Below are 17,664 nucleotides of genomic sequence, written 5' to 3'. Positions count from 1 at the left end.
CATAATCATGGTGGATCCGGAAATGGGACCGGAACGGCTACTGGAATGGCGGTTGGAACCAAACTCAGAACCAGAATTGGAATAACCAGTGGAACCACGAGTGGAATAGGAACCGGAATCGGAATCCGAACCGGAATCAGAACCCATCTAAAAACAAACATTACCCAAACTATGAATAATCTAAGGAATAATAATATCTTCACATCTTCACAATATTGAGATATATATATATATATATATATATATACTTCCCTAGATTAATTCTCGACTGTATACTATAAACAATCTAAGGAATATTATCTGTAAATCTTCACAATATTCATACAGGTGATTCCCTAGATTAATTCCAGTATTAAAAGGAATAATTTCTTCCAATCTTCATAATACTCATATGTCTTTAATCTCACATCAGTCCTCAAAATGTTTTACATATAACAAGAAAAATGACTCCTTCCTAAAAAGCATTTCTTTTAGTACAAAATCCTTTCTGATTTCTAAATCTGTGTCCTGGAATAACTCAACTCCTTCACATTAATTATTAATTAACATGACATTAATTAAATTGGAGATAGTTTTAGTATAAACGAATACTCTTCTATTTTATATAGAATTCAAAGGTCCCTTTTAATGACCTTGCCTTTCTCAATGACACAATCATAATATAAAATGAACAGTAATCAAAAATCATTTTCACTTACAGTTTGACGTCTGTGACTAAAGGCAGGAAATCATCAGGAAGGCCTCAATTCTCAGCAGTCATGTTCTTGATGCTTAAAATTGAAAATGCAGCGCTATCTGCCCTAAATCCAAGTCTAAAACTTCAATTTTCTAATAGCATTTCTGAACCAATGACCCATAGGTCCTCCCTGTTTGACTTTCTGAGCAGATAGTGAAGCCTTAATGCTTGGTAAGGCAACACACCCAATACAAAAATGTTACACCTGTTAAGCCAGGGAGAGTGCACTGGAGCCTAACAATGGTTTATTCAGTCCAGGACTTAATTGAGCATAACAATAGGGGATAGCATAGGAGCATAACAAAGTTTGAATCCTTAACAGGGGGGGTGGGGATGAGTACAAAAGCGTTTGGTACACGTGAGTCGGTCTCACGCCTTGTGCACAAGACCTACATGTATTATGGCTGGTACAATAGGAGAAAAAATTATGTGCTTGAACTGATTTGTTTGCCATTCAACATAACCTGCTCATGAGTTTTAAATACCCAATCCAATCCTTTCATACATGTAGTTCCTTTCAAATAGTTTCCTTTTGTGGTTCAACAGATTTAATCTTCATCATAAGCATTTGATATGAATGAGTATGGTTAATCACTGCAAGTAGAAAGCGCAGTACTCTGTTTTAATGGAGAAAAATAATGTCATTAATACTTTCTGTTATGAGCCACCGTTACAAATATGTGGGGTGTTATCTCATAGGGGAGTTAGCAAATTAAAGCTTGTCTTTAACAGGGGGGGTGTTGGATTGTAGAGTGCTCCTCCCCTACGCCATATGTGTTTCATTATGAAATGAGGAGAGAGAGAGAGAGAGAAAAAAGCATGTATTAGTTGGAATGAATACATGTATACATGTAATGGTATGAATCCCAACCAACCAAAATACCTCTGCCACCCTTGTTTATTTGTAGACAGAATTATTTCAAATATATTTATGTATATGTATGTGTTTTTTTCTGCACAGCAGAATTTCTTTCAGTATCCATGTTACATGCTTGTCCGGGGGGTACTTACATTGACGAGTGGATACCATGCGGGACCAAAAGAACACGTAAAAAGGGTGTCTTTTTCGAGATACATGTAGGGCACGTTGCATATGTATAATGTAATAAGGGTGTCAAAACTAAAAATAATGAAAAAAGGGTATCTATTTTCGCTAGAAGAGCTATGTGTTTAGGGTCAAACTTGCGAGGGTACAGAAAATTGTATAGAAAATTAGGACCAAAATGTTTTTACAAAGGATGTACTTTTTAACCCAACAGTCAACACTATGTGTTTAGAGTACGATTTACGCAAGGTGTGGGAGGTGGGGCCGTACTAAACCCAATGATGTAGTTAAAGGTAAAACCGACGACCGACGTCCGTGACATAACAATTTAAATATCACTGCACTTGTTTAGGGGTTCAATTCAGGGAATACTTGCCAAGAGTATCGTTTTGTTTCCAATACTTAATGTAATAAGGGTAGGGTTTCACACGCCAATACTTGTTTAGGGGTGCATTTTCAGAATATGGAAAATATGTGTTTAGGGTGCTATTTGAGACCCCATGGTCGCGCATGGTATCCACTCGTCAATGGAAGTGCCCCCCCGATGTTTGTACTCAAAGATGTCCTTTATTAGGTGGTCTGTCATTTATGACAGATCACCTTTTAATTTCGTCAGAATTTTCTTATTATTATTTTTATTTATTTATTTTTAAGGATTTTTCTTGTCGCCAAGTTATCTCAAAATAGACTTGATCAATTTCAGTGAATTTCATGTCATCTATAGGATCTGTCATGGACACGTCAAAATAAGCTTTTCAAGGTCATCACGTCATGATGACGTCATCTAGGCGCCATTTTGTAAAATCACAAAATCAATCACATCTCCATTATCAATTATCAAAAATCAATTAAATTAACATCACATCAACTTCAGGTCAAAGGTCATCAGGTCATGTCATCAAAGGTCACCTGGAGGTCACGACGCGCGCGTACGCGCGCGTCAAAATTAAAAAATGCTCAAAATCACTTTTTGACCAAACAAAAGTACGTTTTAGGTCATTCTAAGCATTTCAAAAATTTGCGCGCGCGCACGCATGCGTGCGCGTTTCCGCGCGTAACACCTTAACGCAACTCAGAAACACCGTTTTTTTTACATCATTGCATTGATAATAAAATTCTGAACAATTCGATACCTTGATCAACCTTCTACGACCATTAATGACGAAATTAACACCCGTTAAAGTCTGCAGCACGTGTGCGCGCGAGCTCTCACTATAGGCCATATATGGGCAAAAACATGCCTATTGAAAATTCACTGTAGCTCTTTAAATAGTCCATTGACCCCCAATTCTTTTTTCATATATCGATAGAGTATGAGTTGTAGATTTGATTTCATGTCATCAATGTCCCTAAATTATATCGTGACGTCATCAAAATGGCGCCTAAACTAAAAATTTCATTTTTTCAAAAATGACGTCATCAAATTTATGCAAATTTGGTTGTAACTTCTCGAATATAGATTGTTTTTCGCCCAGATTTCGATATGTTGTAGTTTAGAATGTAATCTTTCTCCTCAGTAAACATGAATATTCGTTTTGAGAAACGCATCATTGCGTAAAACAGCGATGAAAAGAGGCATGTCATTTTTCCTCATTTTGCGTGTAATCTCTATGGGACATGACTTTTTCTCAAAACCAGATTCGACATTCCTCTATTTCGTGAGCCATATCTCCATTTTTTCTTGTCAGTTTTCTTTAAGCTTTTAGTATGTTGTAGCTGAGAATCTAAGCTTTCGCAAATGTGCCCTTTATTTTTTGATCAGATGCCGGGATCATGCCCGTATTTCACTTGCAAAATTGGACTTGTAATTCTCAAAATTGCTTACGTGTATTCTCTATGGGGAATATCGTGGCTTTGACTGCTTTCTAAAGGGCGCGGGTTCGAGTCCTGGGGTGAACAAGATGATTTTTTTTTTCACTTTTTTTTTCTTTTTGCCACTTCTTACATGATCCTTTATGATAATTAAAAGGTATAAAAGTTTAAATTTAGCAAGATAAAACAGATTATAATTACTTTTTTTCATATCACATGTATTTTGCGTGTAATCTCTAAGGGACATGACCTTTTCTCAAAACCAGATTCGACATTCCTCTATTTCGTGAGCCATATCTCCATTTTTTCTTGTCAGTTTTCTTTAAGCTTTTAGTATGTTGTAGCTGAGAATCTAAGCTTTCGCAAATGTGCCCTTTATTTTTTGATCAGATGCCGGGATCATGCCCGTATTTCACTTGCAAAATTGGACTTGTAATTCTCAAAATTGTTTACGTGTATTCTCTATGGGGAATATCGTGGCTTTTACTGCTTTCTAAAGGGCGCGGGTTCGAGTCCTGCGGTGAACAAGATGATTTTTTTTTCCCATTTTTTTTCTTTTTGCCACTTCTTACATGATCCTTTATGATAATTAAAAGGTATAAAAGTTTAAATTTAGCAAGATAAAACAGATTATAATTACTTTTTTTCATATCACATGTATTTTGCGTGTAATCTCTAAGGGACATGACCTTTTCTCAAAACTAGATTCGACATTCCTCTATTTCGTGAGCCATATCTCCATTGTTTCTTGTCAGTTTTCTTTAAGCTTTTAGTATGTTGTAGCTGAGATTCTAAGCTTTCACACCTGTGCCTTCATTTTTTGATTTGATGCCGGGATCATGCCCGTTTATCGCTTGCAAAATTGGATTTGTAATTCTCAAATTTGCTTACGTGTAAAGTCTATAGGAAATATGCTAGCTCAATCGGTTAGGCGTCAGACTTGCATCTCATTCAATCATGCGGGCAGGGGTTCGAGTCCGCGGGTGAACATGATTTTTTTTTTACTATCTTGCGCACGATCAATTATAACAATTCTAATAATTAATAGCTTAAATATTGCAAAATAAAACAGGTTATAATTACTTTTTTTCGTAATATATCTATCTAATCATATCCGTCCATCCGCTATCTGTTATAAATCTATCTATATTTCTATCTATCTATCCATCTGTCTGTCTATCTATCTACCTACATGACATAAATGTCTATCTCTCTATTTAATATATATCTACCTGTTTGAATATGTATCTCTCTCTCACTCTATCTATCCATATATATGTCAATATGTCTATCTACCTACTTTGTATATGTATCTGTCTATCTATCTCTCTCTCTGTCTAATATAATATACCTATCGGTTTAGATATATATATTTATCTATCTTTCTATATATCCATCCATCTATCTGCCTGTCTATCTCTCGTTCTATATGTTTGTCTGTCTGGCTATCTATCTATCTATCTATCTATTTCTCTTATATATATCTATTTGAATATGTCTATCTTTCTATATCAATCTATCTGTCTCTTTACCTACCTATCTATCTGTCTATCTATCTATCTATATGTCTGTCTATCTATGTTTTATTAATATAACCACCTATCATTTATCTCTCTATCCCTCACTTGATCCATCCATCGCGCCATCCATCTATATATATAATCATGATCTATCTTCTATATATCTGTTTGAATATGTATGTCTGACGATTGTCATCACCACATTAATAATCACATTTGGCAATGGTCAAAATTTATTTTTTGGATGTCTAAGATCAAGATTATCAATCATATCTAAATGATTCATTTCATACATCGGCCGACACTGAATGACAAATCATGACAGACCACCTAATTCGTCCGCATGACGAATTAAATGTCTAGTGTTTAAATTGTATCCCCTGTGTTTTTTCAGACATGTGACCGATGCACTGGTCAAACAAGCACACAACCTCTGGCATACCACAAATATCTACATGCATCCGGCTATACATCAGTATGCCAAAGACCTAAGAGCTAAACTTCCTGAACACCTTAATGTGAGTAAAAATCATGTTTATTGTATGAATAAAACACATAATGAAATATGAAAAATCAGTCACAATTGCGTTTCTGAATATGAAGGCAATTTATTGGTAGTGATAGATTCTGTAGAGTTCCCTCTGATTAGATGACTGCAAAAAGACAAGTTACTGTTTATTCTTGAGCGACAGTCTTTCTTGCATGGAGTAAAATGTGGTCCCTCACATTGGTAATATGCGTTGTGCTAAAATGAAAGAAATGGATGTACAATGTAGGAAGGTTGTGTTTATGCTTATGTTTATCCTCACCATGGTGGAAATTCTACGGCTATGTCTAGTAGCTCCATGCAATTACTAAAAGACTGGAAATTATTCGAAGTTGAAATAGAAGTCACCCAACAACAGAAAAAAACTTTTGATAAGGCGTGCCCAATTTAACCTTGCTTTCCTGCTCAACTAAAATTACGATGCAAAGCCAGCTGCAGATTGCGATTTTGCCTCTGAAAAATCAAGAGTAAAGATCACTCCCAGAACCATGTTTGCGATTGGCGTTCTTAAATGACGTTTGCAAACGCTGATTCTGTCTCCACAGTGGAAGCATAAACACAGCAGCAGGCTTTTGGGGCAAGGCAATTGTTACATATAGCCTTGCATATTTCTACACGACATCACAAACAGAAAAATATCTATTGGGCTCAAGTATACATGTACATGTCCAAGGCCAGTGATAGTGTCCTTAGATGGCCTTCGATTAATTCAACCCTACAGGAGCAGTCTTAGTACTCCCAGAGTACCAGTCAAATTATTATTTTTTGCATATATATTCATAATTTTCTAGATTTATGCCTCACTTTCTGTACAAAATCTTTTTCATTTGTCTCGTGCTTGATTGGTGACTGATTCGTAACAGTTTAGGTCTACATCTACATGTATTTTTTCTGAAGTGAGAACTTATTCGCAGCACTATGCGTCCCTTATGAAAAACTTATACTTCTCATAGACACTAACATTTCAACACAGATATCGGGGATTGCACAGAAGTATTTGCAATTTTTTTCGCTTACTTTTATCAGTAATATACTAAATTGATATATCAATTGTAACTACTCTGGTATAATTGTAAAAAAAAACATATATTCAAAGCATGAAAACTACATTTCAAGAAAAATGTACATACATATTAAAAACATGATTGAAGTTGAAGTTTGGAATATGACCCATTTTTAAAATATTATTTTGTCCCACTCATTTTTGCTGACCTGTTTAGGTGATATACTTTGTGAACAGTGGCACTGATGCTAATGATATGGCTGTTCAGATGGCCCGTATGTACACTGGTTCTTATGATGTCATCAGCTTCAGGTAGGTTTTTTTTTTCATCAGATCCTCTGTAACATGGGTTCTGAATCAGTTTGGTTGGAGGGCCACGTTTGTTATCAGAAATCTTTACTGCGCTTGTAACGTTTTTGCATGTTGGGTCAGGATTATTATTTACTTGATAAAGTCAATCCAATAATGTCTTTCTTTGATATCTCATAGTTCTGATAATTGCACTAAACTTATTCCTGTTCTTGTTTAAAACTACTGCTATGACTTATTATGTAAGTAATGTTTGTCATCTTCCAAATGTAGATTGCATTGTTCATGTATTGTGTATGAATTTATATAATTTGGTGTCTTTATTATGTATTTGCACGGCCTGTTAACAAGAAGACTTTCCATTTATGGACAATAAATAAATTCTTATACTTATACTCACACCATGGCATCTTAGGGCCCCAGGGCCCCTGTATGAGGGCCCCTAGTAGGGGTTGAAGGGGCGAAGGCTCCCCCCAAGCTTTTGAATATGTGGCATTTTGATTAACTCCAAATACATGTATGATGATATAGTTTGTTTTAAAAGATGTACATCAAAATTTAACACACTTTATTAAGGAAAAATATTTTGATTTGTTTTTAAATTTTTCATATTTCTTTGCTTGTGCTACTTTACACGGCCTGATGTGTTACAAATTGGCTCTCGATCCACGAATTCAGAACCCCTGCTCTATAAAGATGGAATAATGATTATGATTGTAGCCCTGCACATGCATGTAAGAATGCCCCAAGCCTGTCTGTTGGTTATATCGTGGAAAATTGTTGCTTAATAGACATGAGCCAATCTTATGTATAATGCATATTCCATCATTTTACCCAGAAAAAGTGGGGGTTTTTTCACGGACAACCGTTATGAGCTACTGAAATCAGTGGATCTAGATGGCTCAGAACCATTTATTCAGTTAAAGTTAATGATAAGGTGCTTCACAGAAACACTCAACACATGTATTTTATCCTCGTACATTTCCCTCCAGGAATGCATATCACGGTGCCAGCCCAAATCTGCTGGGCCTAACAGCCATGAGCAGTTGGATTTACCCCATACCATCTGGCTTTGGGATGAGGAACACCATGAATGCTGACTGCTATAGGGGACTCTGGGGAGGAAAATTCTGTCGTGATTCACCAGTTCAGGTGAGCCCATCAATAATCAGTGATGTGCCCAAGGCTACTGAGCCAAGGCTAATGAAGTTGAAGTCAAACTGTCTGAAATAATTTATTTCTCTTCTAATTCATATCAAAAGGTATGAGATTTTCATGGCTTTAGTAGTTACAGAAGTGAGTAAAGATTGAGCAAAATGTGCATCAGATGTACAAAGGGATGATTACTTTATGAAAAATTATCCTAAATATCCTTAAACAAATGGAAACAGAAAAATATCAATTATTCACCCGTTTACACAATTTTTTTCTTCTTTTAGACCGACCGTGATTGTGACTGCACGGTAGAATGCAAGGCAAAGGATCTCTACCTGGAACAGTATGCAGAAGTTCTGAGGTACTCTACGGGAAAGAAGATCGCGGGCTTTTTTGCTGAAGGAATTCAGGTAAAGACACATTCATACCATTAGAAGCTCACAGAAAGCTATGTTCACAAAATGAAACTGGTCTCAAAATTTTCCCTACATATATACAATACGTGGATGAGATTACCTATTATTCCAATTCTATGATATCAAGGGGGAGGGGGTGTTTTATAGAGCGTGAGGTCTGACTAAAAATTGGTTCTTAAAAATTCCTGATTGCAGGTTGTCTTTCTATACAGGTGATTGATGAACTCAGTTTGAATTCATCAATCATAAATACAGTCATAAATGGTAATTGTTAAGCACAACTTTTATGTTATTCACATAATTACATGGTTTGACCTTTGACCTTTTCCCTAGGGTGTTGGGGGCACAGTGCAGTACCCTAAAGGACTCTTGGCTGAGATGTACAAACTGACCAGGGAGAAAGGTGGAGTCTGCATCTCAGATGAGGTTCAGACCGGGTTCGGCCGTCTTGGCAGCCATTTCTGGGGCTTTGAAAGCCATGGGATTATGCCAGATATTGGTAAGTATAGCCTATTCCAATGTGATATCACAAAAAACTTTTTTCTTTTTGCATTTCAACGTTTTTATTTCCTTACCTCAGCAGGGCATGAGGCCCCCATGGACCACAGCCCACCAAATTTTGCTAATGGGGATATTTCATCATGCTTTACTGAAATATGGTATAAAAAAACAACAACACTGAAATGCAAAACAGTAAAATGTGTAAAGCGCAGTGCATAAATAAGAATAATAATTGATGAATAATTATGATTAATTATCGCAAAATTGAGAGCATGAAGAAGTTTAGCCATTCAGAACCATGGGATTATGCAAGATACTGGTTAGTATTGCAAAATACTATTGAAAATCACTCTTTTTTTCTGTGCCTGAAGGAAAGAAATGGGCTTCATTACCTGGCTGTAGTGGTACAAAAAAAATAACGAATCCTGGTTATTTTTAATCATGCAAAGTTGATGAGTTCGGAATAATTTTGATGTTTGCAACAGCTGTTGAACTATATAGGCTCACTGGTTACTGAGCATGTTACCCGGCATTGCATTCTATTGCTAAAGGTATTTTGTGTATTGGACAGTTATAAGGTGTGTCCCTCCCTCTTTCCACACAAAATTATATATAAATGAATAAATACTTAAATTTGCCTGTGTGTGGTGGTAGGGAGGGGTAAAACTTCTTTTCGTTTTCTATGTTAGCATATTTTTTGAATTATTTTATTCATTATTGTTATATCATGATATGAAATTATGAATAAAATGATTCATAAAAAAAGTTTTTAATCCCCCCCACTCACATGCATATTGCACTTACTGTTGGATAACATATATTTGTGATAATTATGGAGCAAGTTGAGTACTGGTTCATCTATAGCTGTGCTAATGATTGATTATCTTGCGTAATGTATATTCTGTTGGTGACATGGAAGTGATCCAGTTTCTGTTTGTTTGACCTGCAGTGACCATGGCAAAAGGAATTGGAAATGGATTTCCCCTTGGAGCTGTTGTGACAACATCTGGTATGTAAAAAATAGGATTATTTCTTCCTTTTGGCCCCAAAATGACTTTGATAATAAACTCTATATTCTATTGAAATGTGCCCTCATTCCATCTGACTGTCAGACATTGACTCCAATGCAGAATTGTTGCCATGTCCTCCATGAATACATTGGTCTGAATTCACAAAGGTGGTTGTGAATCTGTTGTATTCAACCATGGTTTATGTAGATTGTACACATTAATTATGCTTAATTAAAAGCGCATAATGAGAATACGTCTATCAATGAATGCATTCTTTTATCACAGGGCGCTAACTTCACACCTGCCACTGGGGCTTTAGCCCTAAGGAGACCTCTGTTTCAAACTTAAGAGCCCCCTGTTTATGTTAGTTAATTCACATGAAGAATGGTGGGCTTATTAATGCAGTTATGAATGTTATGGACATCCACCCACTGCTGGCAACGCAACAAAGATGTGTAATGTCACAATTATACAACTCGCCTATTACTTTTGTATATACTATATTTAATTTCTCACTTCAAGTCTATCCATAGTTCAGGTGCTCTTTCATAGGACATGTAATGAAGTTCTCTCAAAATACACCATGGACAAAGAGTTTATAATATCAGTTATTATAATGGACAAAAATAGATGTTTGGGCATTTTCTTTAGTGCACCAAGGGAAGCATTGGGCAAGTGTGACATCAAAAATCTAGGTTGCATTGCTGATAGGAGGATCTCCAAAGCATTAGTGATCTCAACATTCAAATTCTCATAACTTTCTTATTATTTTGGTCTGAAACTTGCATTAATTGTAATTCCTCAATTCTTCTGTATTAACACAAGCTAATATTTCTCTTTGATGTGTCTGAACAAAAGCGTAGGAGCCCTTTCTTTTAGGTTTTTTTTATCCATTGTTCTGATGGTTGTAATTTGTTTTTCAGAAATCGCTGCTACAATGAAGGAAGCTCTCCATTTCAACACATACGGAGGAAACCCACTGTCATGTGCTGTCGGCTCTGCTGTACTTGAGGTATGAGTATTGCCAAACTTGTGGTACCAGTGATTAAATTGAAATGAAGGGCCAGTTACAATGCTAATATGTCTCAAATTCACTCAATACTGAGAGATGATGGATGGCCTGTATATCAGGGGTCCTGTTTAAGTAAGGTGTCAGTCAAATTCTGTGATAAATTTGTGGGAAGCCAGAAAAAAAAATTGTTTACCTTACATGTTCATTATATTTACAGTCTTGATTTAAATACTGGTAATCCTTAAGACTATTTTAGGTATTATTTATCAACAGTAATTTGGGAATTTCAATTTAGCAGTATCATTATCACAAAATTCAGTGTTTGATAATTTTTGTAATTAATGTTGTTGATGTTCATATTGTTGAGGTTATTATAAATATTACCATGATCAGAATCATTTTATAGGAGCACCAGAACTGTCATCATCATCATCATCATCAACATCGCTAAACTTTTCATCCATATTGTTCATCATCATAATAGCCGTTATTATTATCATTTATTATTATTGCTATGGAAAATCTAATCAGCTTTTTTGTGCTTCTTAGGTGATCGACAATGAAGGACTCCAAGCCAACTCTGAGAATGTAGGTACCCATCTCCTCCTTGAGTTAGCAAAACTCCGAGACGAGTTCGAGGTTGTTGGTGATGTCAGAGGAAAAGGTCTTATGATCGGGATGGAAATGGTTGCAGACAAGGTAAGAAAGTCCTCAACGGTAATGCAGATTTTTTTTTTATTCATATTTAAATGCTTTATTAATTGATAGTGATAAACCTGCTTTAGGTGACCTTCCTGTATGTTGAAGCAAACTTATGAACTAGAAGCTTAGTTATTGATTGTAGGCAGAGGCGTCAATTCTGGGGGGGCAGGGGGGCGAACCCCCCACCAATGAAAATATTGGGGGGGCAAACATATCATTTTGCCCCCCCCCCAATAATTCCGGATATGGCAAAAAAAAAAGATTGTAATGTTCAGCGAGCGAGAATGAGATACACAACTCTTTCTCTATTTAAAATCGTGCTCAAAATGCCCGCTTTTCTGATTGGAATATACAAATTTACAGCTCGCGCTTTGCGATCGCATCATTTTCATAGAAAAAATCCCATACTTTTCATGATTAAATAGGTGAACGCAAATCTCCCGTTTTCACTCTAAAGCCTCAAAAGAACTGCTTCGATTTGCAATCATCTTTTCTTGGATATATATCTTGTTCTTTATCAAAAACGTGATTAAACCGTCATTTTTTTCAGATCGAAAAATAAAAAATTTCAGCTCCCGCTTCGCGCTCGCATCTATTCTTATTTTAGATACCAATCTTATTCATTGGTACCAAAAATGCTTAGAACATAGCTTTCAGGTCAGAATATAAAGAAATTTTAGCTCACTCTCGGCCCTCGTACTATCTGTGTAGTGAGATATGTATCCTCCTCATGAGTTACTACAAACAGTTCTAAACAGGCATGCTTTTCCTGTCAGTATACTAAATATATATATATATATATATAATATGTGTGTGTGTGTATGTGTGGGTGTCTTGTACGATCCAGCGCCTTTGGAACGTTGATGATTTTGCCCCCCCAATCTGAAAAATAGATCGACGCCCCTGATTGTAGGGTTGATTTCTATGACTGATTACAATGTTTATTGTGTATGATATATCATAGAAGTAATTACTACGATCATTATATATATATATACATATATATATATATATATATATAAATATATATACACATGTACCTCTTCTAAGTTGAATTATATATTGAATTATTAATTATTGCACACAGATATCTGCGGTCCAAATAGTAGGCAAAATTACCTTTAGTAGTTCTATTCACCCCTGCATGTTTGCATTTAGGTTGGAGGACTTGATAGTTATGATAATAATGATGATATTGATTTTAATATGAATGTGATAATGTTGATGATGGTATGATGATGATAATAATGATGATGATGACTGATGATGACGATAATGAGGGTGTTGATGATGATGATGGTATGATGATGATGTTGATGATGATGATGATAATGGTGATGATGACGATGATGATGGTGATGATGGTGATAATGATGGGGATGATGATGATAATAATGATGATGTTGATGATGATGATTATGATGGTGATGATGATGATGATGTTGATTTTGGTATGATGATGATGATTGGTGATGATGATGATAATATTGATGGTATGAATGATGGTGATGATAATGAATACTTATGTCTTTTATTCTTTAGGAAACGAGAGCACCCCTCCCTCCTGATGAAATGATGGACATTTGGGAAGATACCAAGGAGATGGGACTTCTTATAGGCAAAGGAGGATTTTTTGGACAGGTAATTCATTCAGTTTATTTCCACTTCGTCTAATGCCAATTCGTCAAATAGCAAACTTTTCTTCTATCATCAGTTCGTCCAATGTCAGCATGGTCTGATTGCCAATTTGCCACTCACCACTTTGTCTAATTACCAGTTGGTCCAATAGCCATTTAGTTCATATACCATTTGGTCTAATTGGTCTAAGTGTAAATTGGGCGAAATGAATGAAAAGAAAATGGATATTAGACGAAATGGTTGTTAGACGAAATTTTGATGGACGAATGGCATTAGACTAAATGAAAGTAGACCATTTGGTAAGTGGACGAGTTGGCAGTAGACGAATTGGCAATTTACCATTCATTTTAATATACAGTCTGTGTACCACTCTTCATGGTTTCATATCTATAGCGTTTGTTAATCATGTCCTTGTTAATGATTCAGAAGATATCAGTCTTTTACACTATTTGCAAAAGAAGAATTGTATAGAATTGACTTCTTGTAGGAAGTTGTGTTACTTATCGACATAACAATGAATTTTAATCCTATGACATAAGCATAGCATCATTTCCAGTTTGGATAAATCCTGCAAACTTAAAGAAAGCATATTATTTTTTTCTTTTTGACTAGTCAACAGAAAAGAAAGAACAAGCAAAGAAGTTATTACCTCATTAGGATGCAAAGCAAAATTAGGCTGAATCTTTGTGTCTTTGAGCTTAGTTATTACTCTCTTTTAGAAAAAAAAATCCTGGAGAGATATGTCTTGTCTCTGTAAGGTTGATTTACAGTCAAAATTGGGATAATAAAGCCAGAGACAGATGGATTGCGCTACATGTACATGTTTGTAAAGCTGCTAGTTACCTGGATTAATTACATATTGTTTTAGAAATTAAGTATACATTTGACCTACAACCTCCTTAAATCAAAATAGGGTTTGAAAAGGATTGGTTGGTTTTCAATCATTCATCAAGTTGTTGGTTACTGAAATATCAGACCCCCCCCCCCCTTTCCACCCATGTGTATCCCTGAATCATATTGAGGGTTCATTATTGAACATCTTTCCCTCTCTCACATTGTTTTTGATACATTTCCACACTTTCTGTCACCCTTTTCAGGTATTCCGTATCAAGCCCCCTATGTGTATCACCAAGGATGACGCTGACTTCACAGTAGCAGTGATACGTCAGGCACTCCTCAGGCACAGAGACCGTCAAGCAAAGAAATGAGTGCCTCCTTTCCCATCGACTCTTTTGAACCAGTATTACATTCCCAACATGCCAGTCAGGGAATTCAGGGAATTGGCGAGTTAAGGAAGCTTGTCAAAAGTCTGTGTTGCATCTTTCATCAGGAATCCCATTACAAAAACATTTTACATCTCTTCATATCCACTTTCTTGCATTCTCCATTATTTTTTCTACGATGAAATGTGAGAATTTGTCAAAGTCACTTGAAGGATTCCTGCAGAAAAGACACGGCTCTGCCTTAGGACAAGGTGCCTGTAAGATGGTAATTATACTTGTAGGGTATGTCTGTGTCTCTCAGCCTCAAAATCAACAATAAGTCGCCAGGCGAGGTTCTCTGGAATCAGCCAAAACAGTGAATAAGTTATAAAGCAGTGGCAAATTCAAGATTTTGCAATAGAAGTGGCGCAACTTCCCGCACAAGTAGCAAGTTTGGAAATAGAGGGGGTGCAGATTTCCATTTTCTTAGATTTTAATACATTAATACATGTTCAATGGGCAATTCTCAAAATATAGAGGGGGTGCATCCCTTGCACCCCCCCCCCCCCTTTGGATCCAACACTATAAAGTCAAATATAAACTAGAATATCAAGAGTTTTTTTGAGACCTTTACATTTTTGCAGATTGCTGGGAGATTCACTGAGCTTGGGCAAGTATGTCCGAGTGAACCCCAAATATCTAATCCAATTTTCTCCATTGTACTTGAGGTACTCACTGACATTCTTCTACATTGGATCAAATACTATATATATATATATATATATATATATATATATATATATAAAATATATAATTCAGAGCTTGGGATAAATAACTATAAATTCATATTCGCTGACGTATTATGGTTTATAAGGCCAATGGTCACCTAAATGATGCATACCATGATACAGTATGTCATTATAAAGAAGGATTCCAGTTCTTGGCAAGATGAAAAGTAATTTGTGAGCTTTTATATCATTTTCATGCTATTTTCTAAAAATATCTTGGTACTAATTTTCTCTGCAAATGATCGGTCCATTATTTCCATGACAAAGAATACATGCATCTGAAATGTAAGATTAGGACACTTTAGTGTGGTTATCGTACTCATATTGGAGTGGGGGTCGTAAAGATGGTTGTAAGTTACACACAACTTTATACACATATATTTTCATCTTCAAGTTTTTGATCGTATATGAACTTGATATGATGGGACTCAAAGGAACCAAGGCACAAGTCCCAATCATGCCTATATACTAAAATCAAGGCCATAATTCGGCTATCCTTCCAAAGACATCAATATGTGACACTGAATTTCGACTTTTTTTTAAACCCAAGTTGACACACAAGGATGATGTTTCCTTGAACAGCCAAGGCGATGGATTTGATTTCATCCTTAGGTCAGACATTCTCATTTCTCTCTGGTGCAAAGAGTCTCACATTGGACAATTAACCCTGAACTTGACTGGTTTTTTTTTGGAGGGGGGGGCATTTAGATTTCTGATGAAAATATTTGAAAGTGAAAACATAACTTATGATCAAAAGGCTTGTCCTGTTCTCATTTTGTACAGTGAATTACATTTTTTGAAAATTCTCACAGTGAAACCAGTCCATCAAGGCCACCCAAAGAAGAGTAAGTTAAGAGTAGGTTGGTTTATTCATGGACAGGTTCCTGTCATACAGTAGTTGTACACCATGTCTTTATTAGAGATCAAGAAGAATTTCAATGGGGAAATAATATTCAAGGGAAAGCAAAATGTTTATCTTTGAAGGCAGGTGGTCCTTCTGTAAAGATGATTGCTAAAGTAGCTTTGACTCTGATTTTTTATCTTAAAAAAAAATATATTTTTCACAGAGAATGAGCTATTTTGTTCCATTTTTTTTATTGCACATAGAGAGTAGTAATTTTTTGTCAGTGTTACTTTGGACCTCGTGGAATGTGCTCCTGCATAATTTAATGAAGAATGTATTATCGGGTCTTGTATTCAGGTCTTGCACAGTTGCATGCCTATACAGCATAAATCATGTGCTTTGTTATGAACATGTTTTGTCAGGAATCATGTAAAAATAATTCAGATGAATTGTGTACTTGATTGATAAGTGTGCGTGGTATAATGCCATCATGCCTTTATTGAACATTGTGAAATGTTTATCACAATGAAATATTTATGAATTAGAATATATAGTACCGTTAAAAAGAACTGTTTTTTTCATTGTTAGGAATTAAGTTTACAATGGAAACAGTCTTTTTTTTAAATTGTGTCATCAGATCGTATTGTGTCCATTAGTTATTGTGATTTGCTGAGAAAATAATTTTTTTTTCATGATTACATATTTTGAGCCCCAGGTTCCATGCAAACAAAGTGCCTTGTTTAATCTTTTGTTAACAACAGATTGCTGAAGTTCAGAATGTGACAAACATTTCATGTGTGCCGTTTTTGTCTCACCTGCGAAGCAAAGTGAGACTATAGGCGCCGCTTTTCCGACGGCGGCGGCGGCGTCAACATCAAATCTTAACCTGAGGTTAAGTTTTTGAAATGATGTCATAACTTAGAAAGTATATGGACCTAGTTCATAAAACTTGGCCATAAGGTTAATCAAGTATTACTGAACATCCTATTAGAGTTTCATGTCACATGACCAAGGTCAAAGGTCATTTAGGGTCAATGAACTTAGACCATGTTGGAGGAATCAACATCGAAATCTTAACCTGGGGTTAAGTTTTTGAAATGTCATCATAACTTAGAAAATATATGGACCTAGTTCATGAAACTTGGACATAAGGTTAATCAAGTATCACTGAACATCCTGCATGAGTTTCACGTCACATGACCAAGGTCAAAGGTCATTTAGGGTCAATGAACTTTGGCCAAATTGGGGATATCTGTTGAATTCCCATCATAACTTTGAAAGTTTATGGATCTGATTCATGAAACTTGGACATTATAGTAATCAAGCATCACTGAACATTTTGTGCAAGTTTCAGGTCTCATGATTAAGGTCAAAGGTCATTTAGGGTCAATGAACTTTGGCCGAATCGGGGGTATCTGTTGAAT

At 35.8% G+C, this 17,664-nt stretch overlaps 1 protein-coding gene across 1 annotated transcript in view; it reads left to right on the top strand.

The window, feature by feature from the left end:
- LOC121407395 (alanine--glyoxylate aminotransferase 2, mitochondrial-like) overlaps nt 1-15,379 on the top strand; it is a 29,834-nt gene extending 14,455 nt beyond the window's left edge. Inside the window, exons 4-13 of the mRNA XM_041598450.1 lie at nt 5,508-5,631; nt 6,881-6,975; nt 7,965-8,124; nt 8,412-8,537; nt 8,877-9,042; nt 9,994-10,053; nt 10,978-11,066; nt 11,616-11,765; nt 13,311-13,409; nt 14,504-15,379. Of these exons, the coding sequence (XP_041454384.1) occupies nt 5,508-5,631; nt 6,881-6,975; nt 7,965-8,124; nt 8,412-8,537; nt 8,877-9,042; nt 9,994-10,053; nt 10,978-11,066; nt 11,616-11,765; nt 13,311-13,409; nt 14,504-14,614 (1,180 nt within the window). The 3' untranslated portion in view covers nt 14,615-15,379. The remainder of the gene's footprint in view (nt 1-5,507; nt 5,632-6,880; nt 6,976-7,964; nt 8,125-8,411; nt 8,538-8,876; nt 9,043-9,993; nt 10,054-10,977; nt 11,067-11,615; nt 11,766-13,310; nt 13,410-14,503) is intronic.
- The last annotated feature ends 2,285 nt before the right edge of the window (nt 15,380-17,664 follow it).

The sequence above is a fragment of the Lytechinus variegatus genome, chromosome 2 (genome assembly GCF_018143015.1).
Source record: "Lytechinus variegatus isolate NC3 chromosome 2, Lvar_3.0, whole genome shotgun sequence".
Taxonomy (NCBI): domain Eukaryota; kingdom Metazoa; phylum Echinodermata; class Echinoidea; order Temnopleuroida; family Toxopneustidae; genus Lytechinus; species Lytechinus variegatus.
The sequence above is the reverse complement of the archived record's forward strand: the minus strand, read 5'-3'. Positions and strand labels throughout refer to the sequence as shown.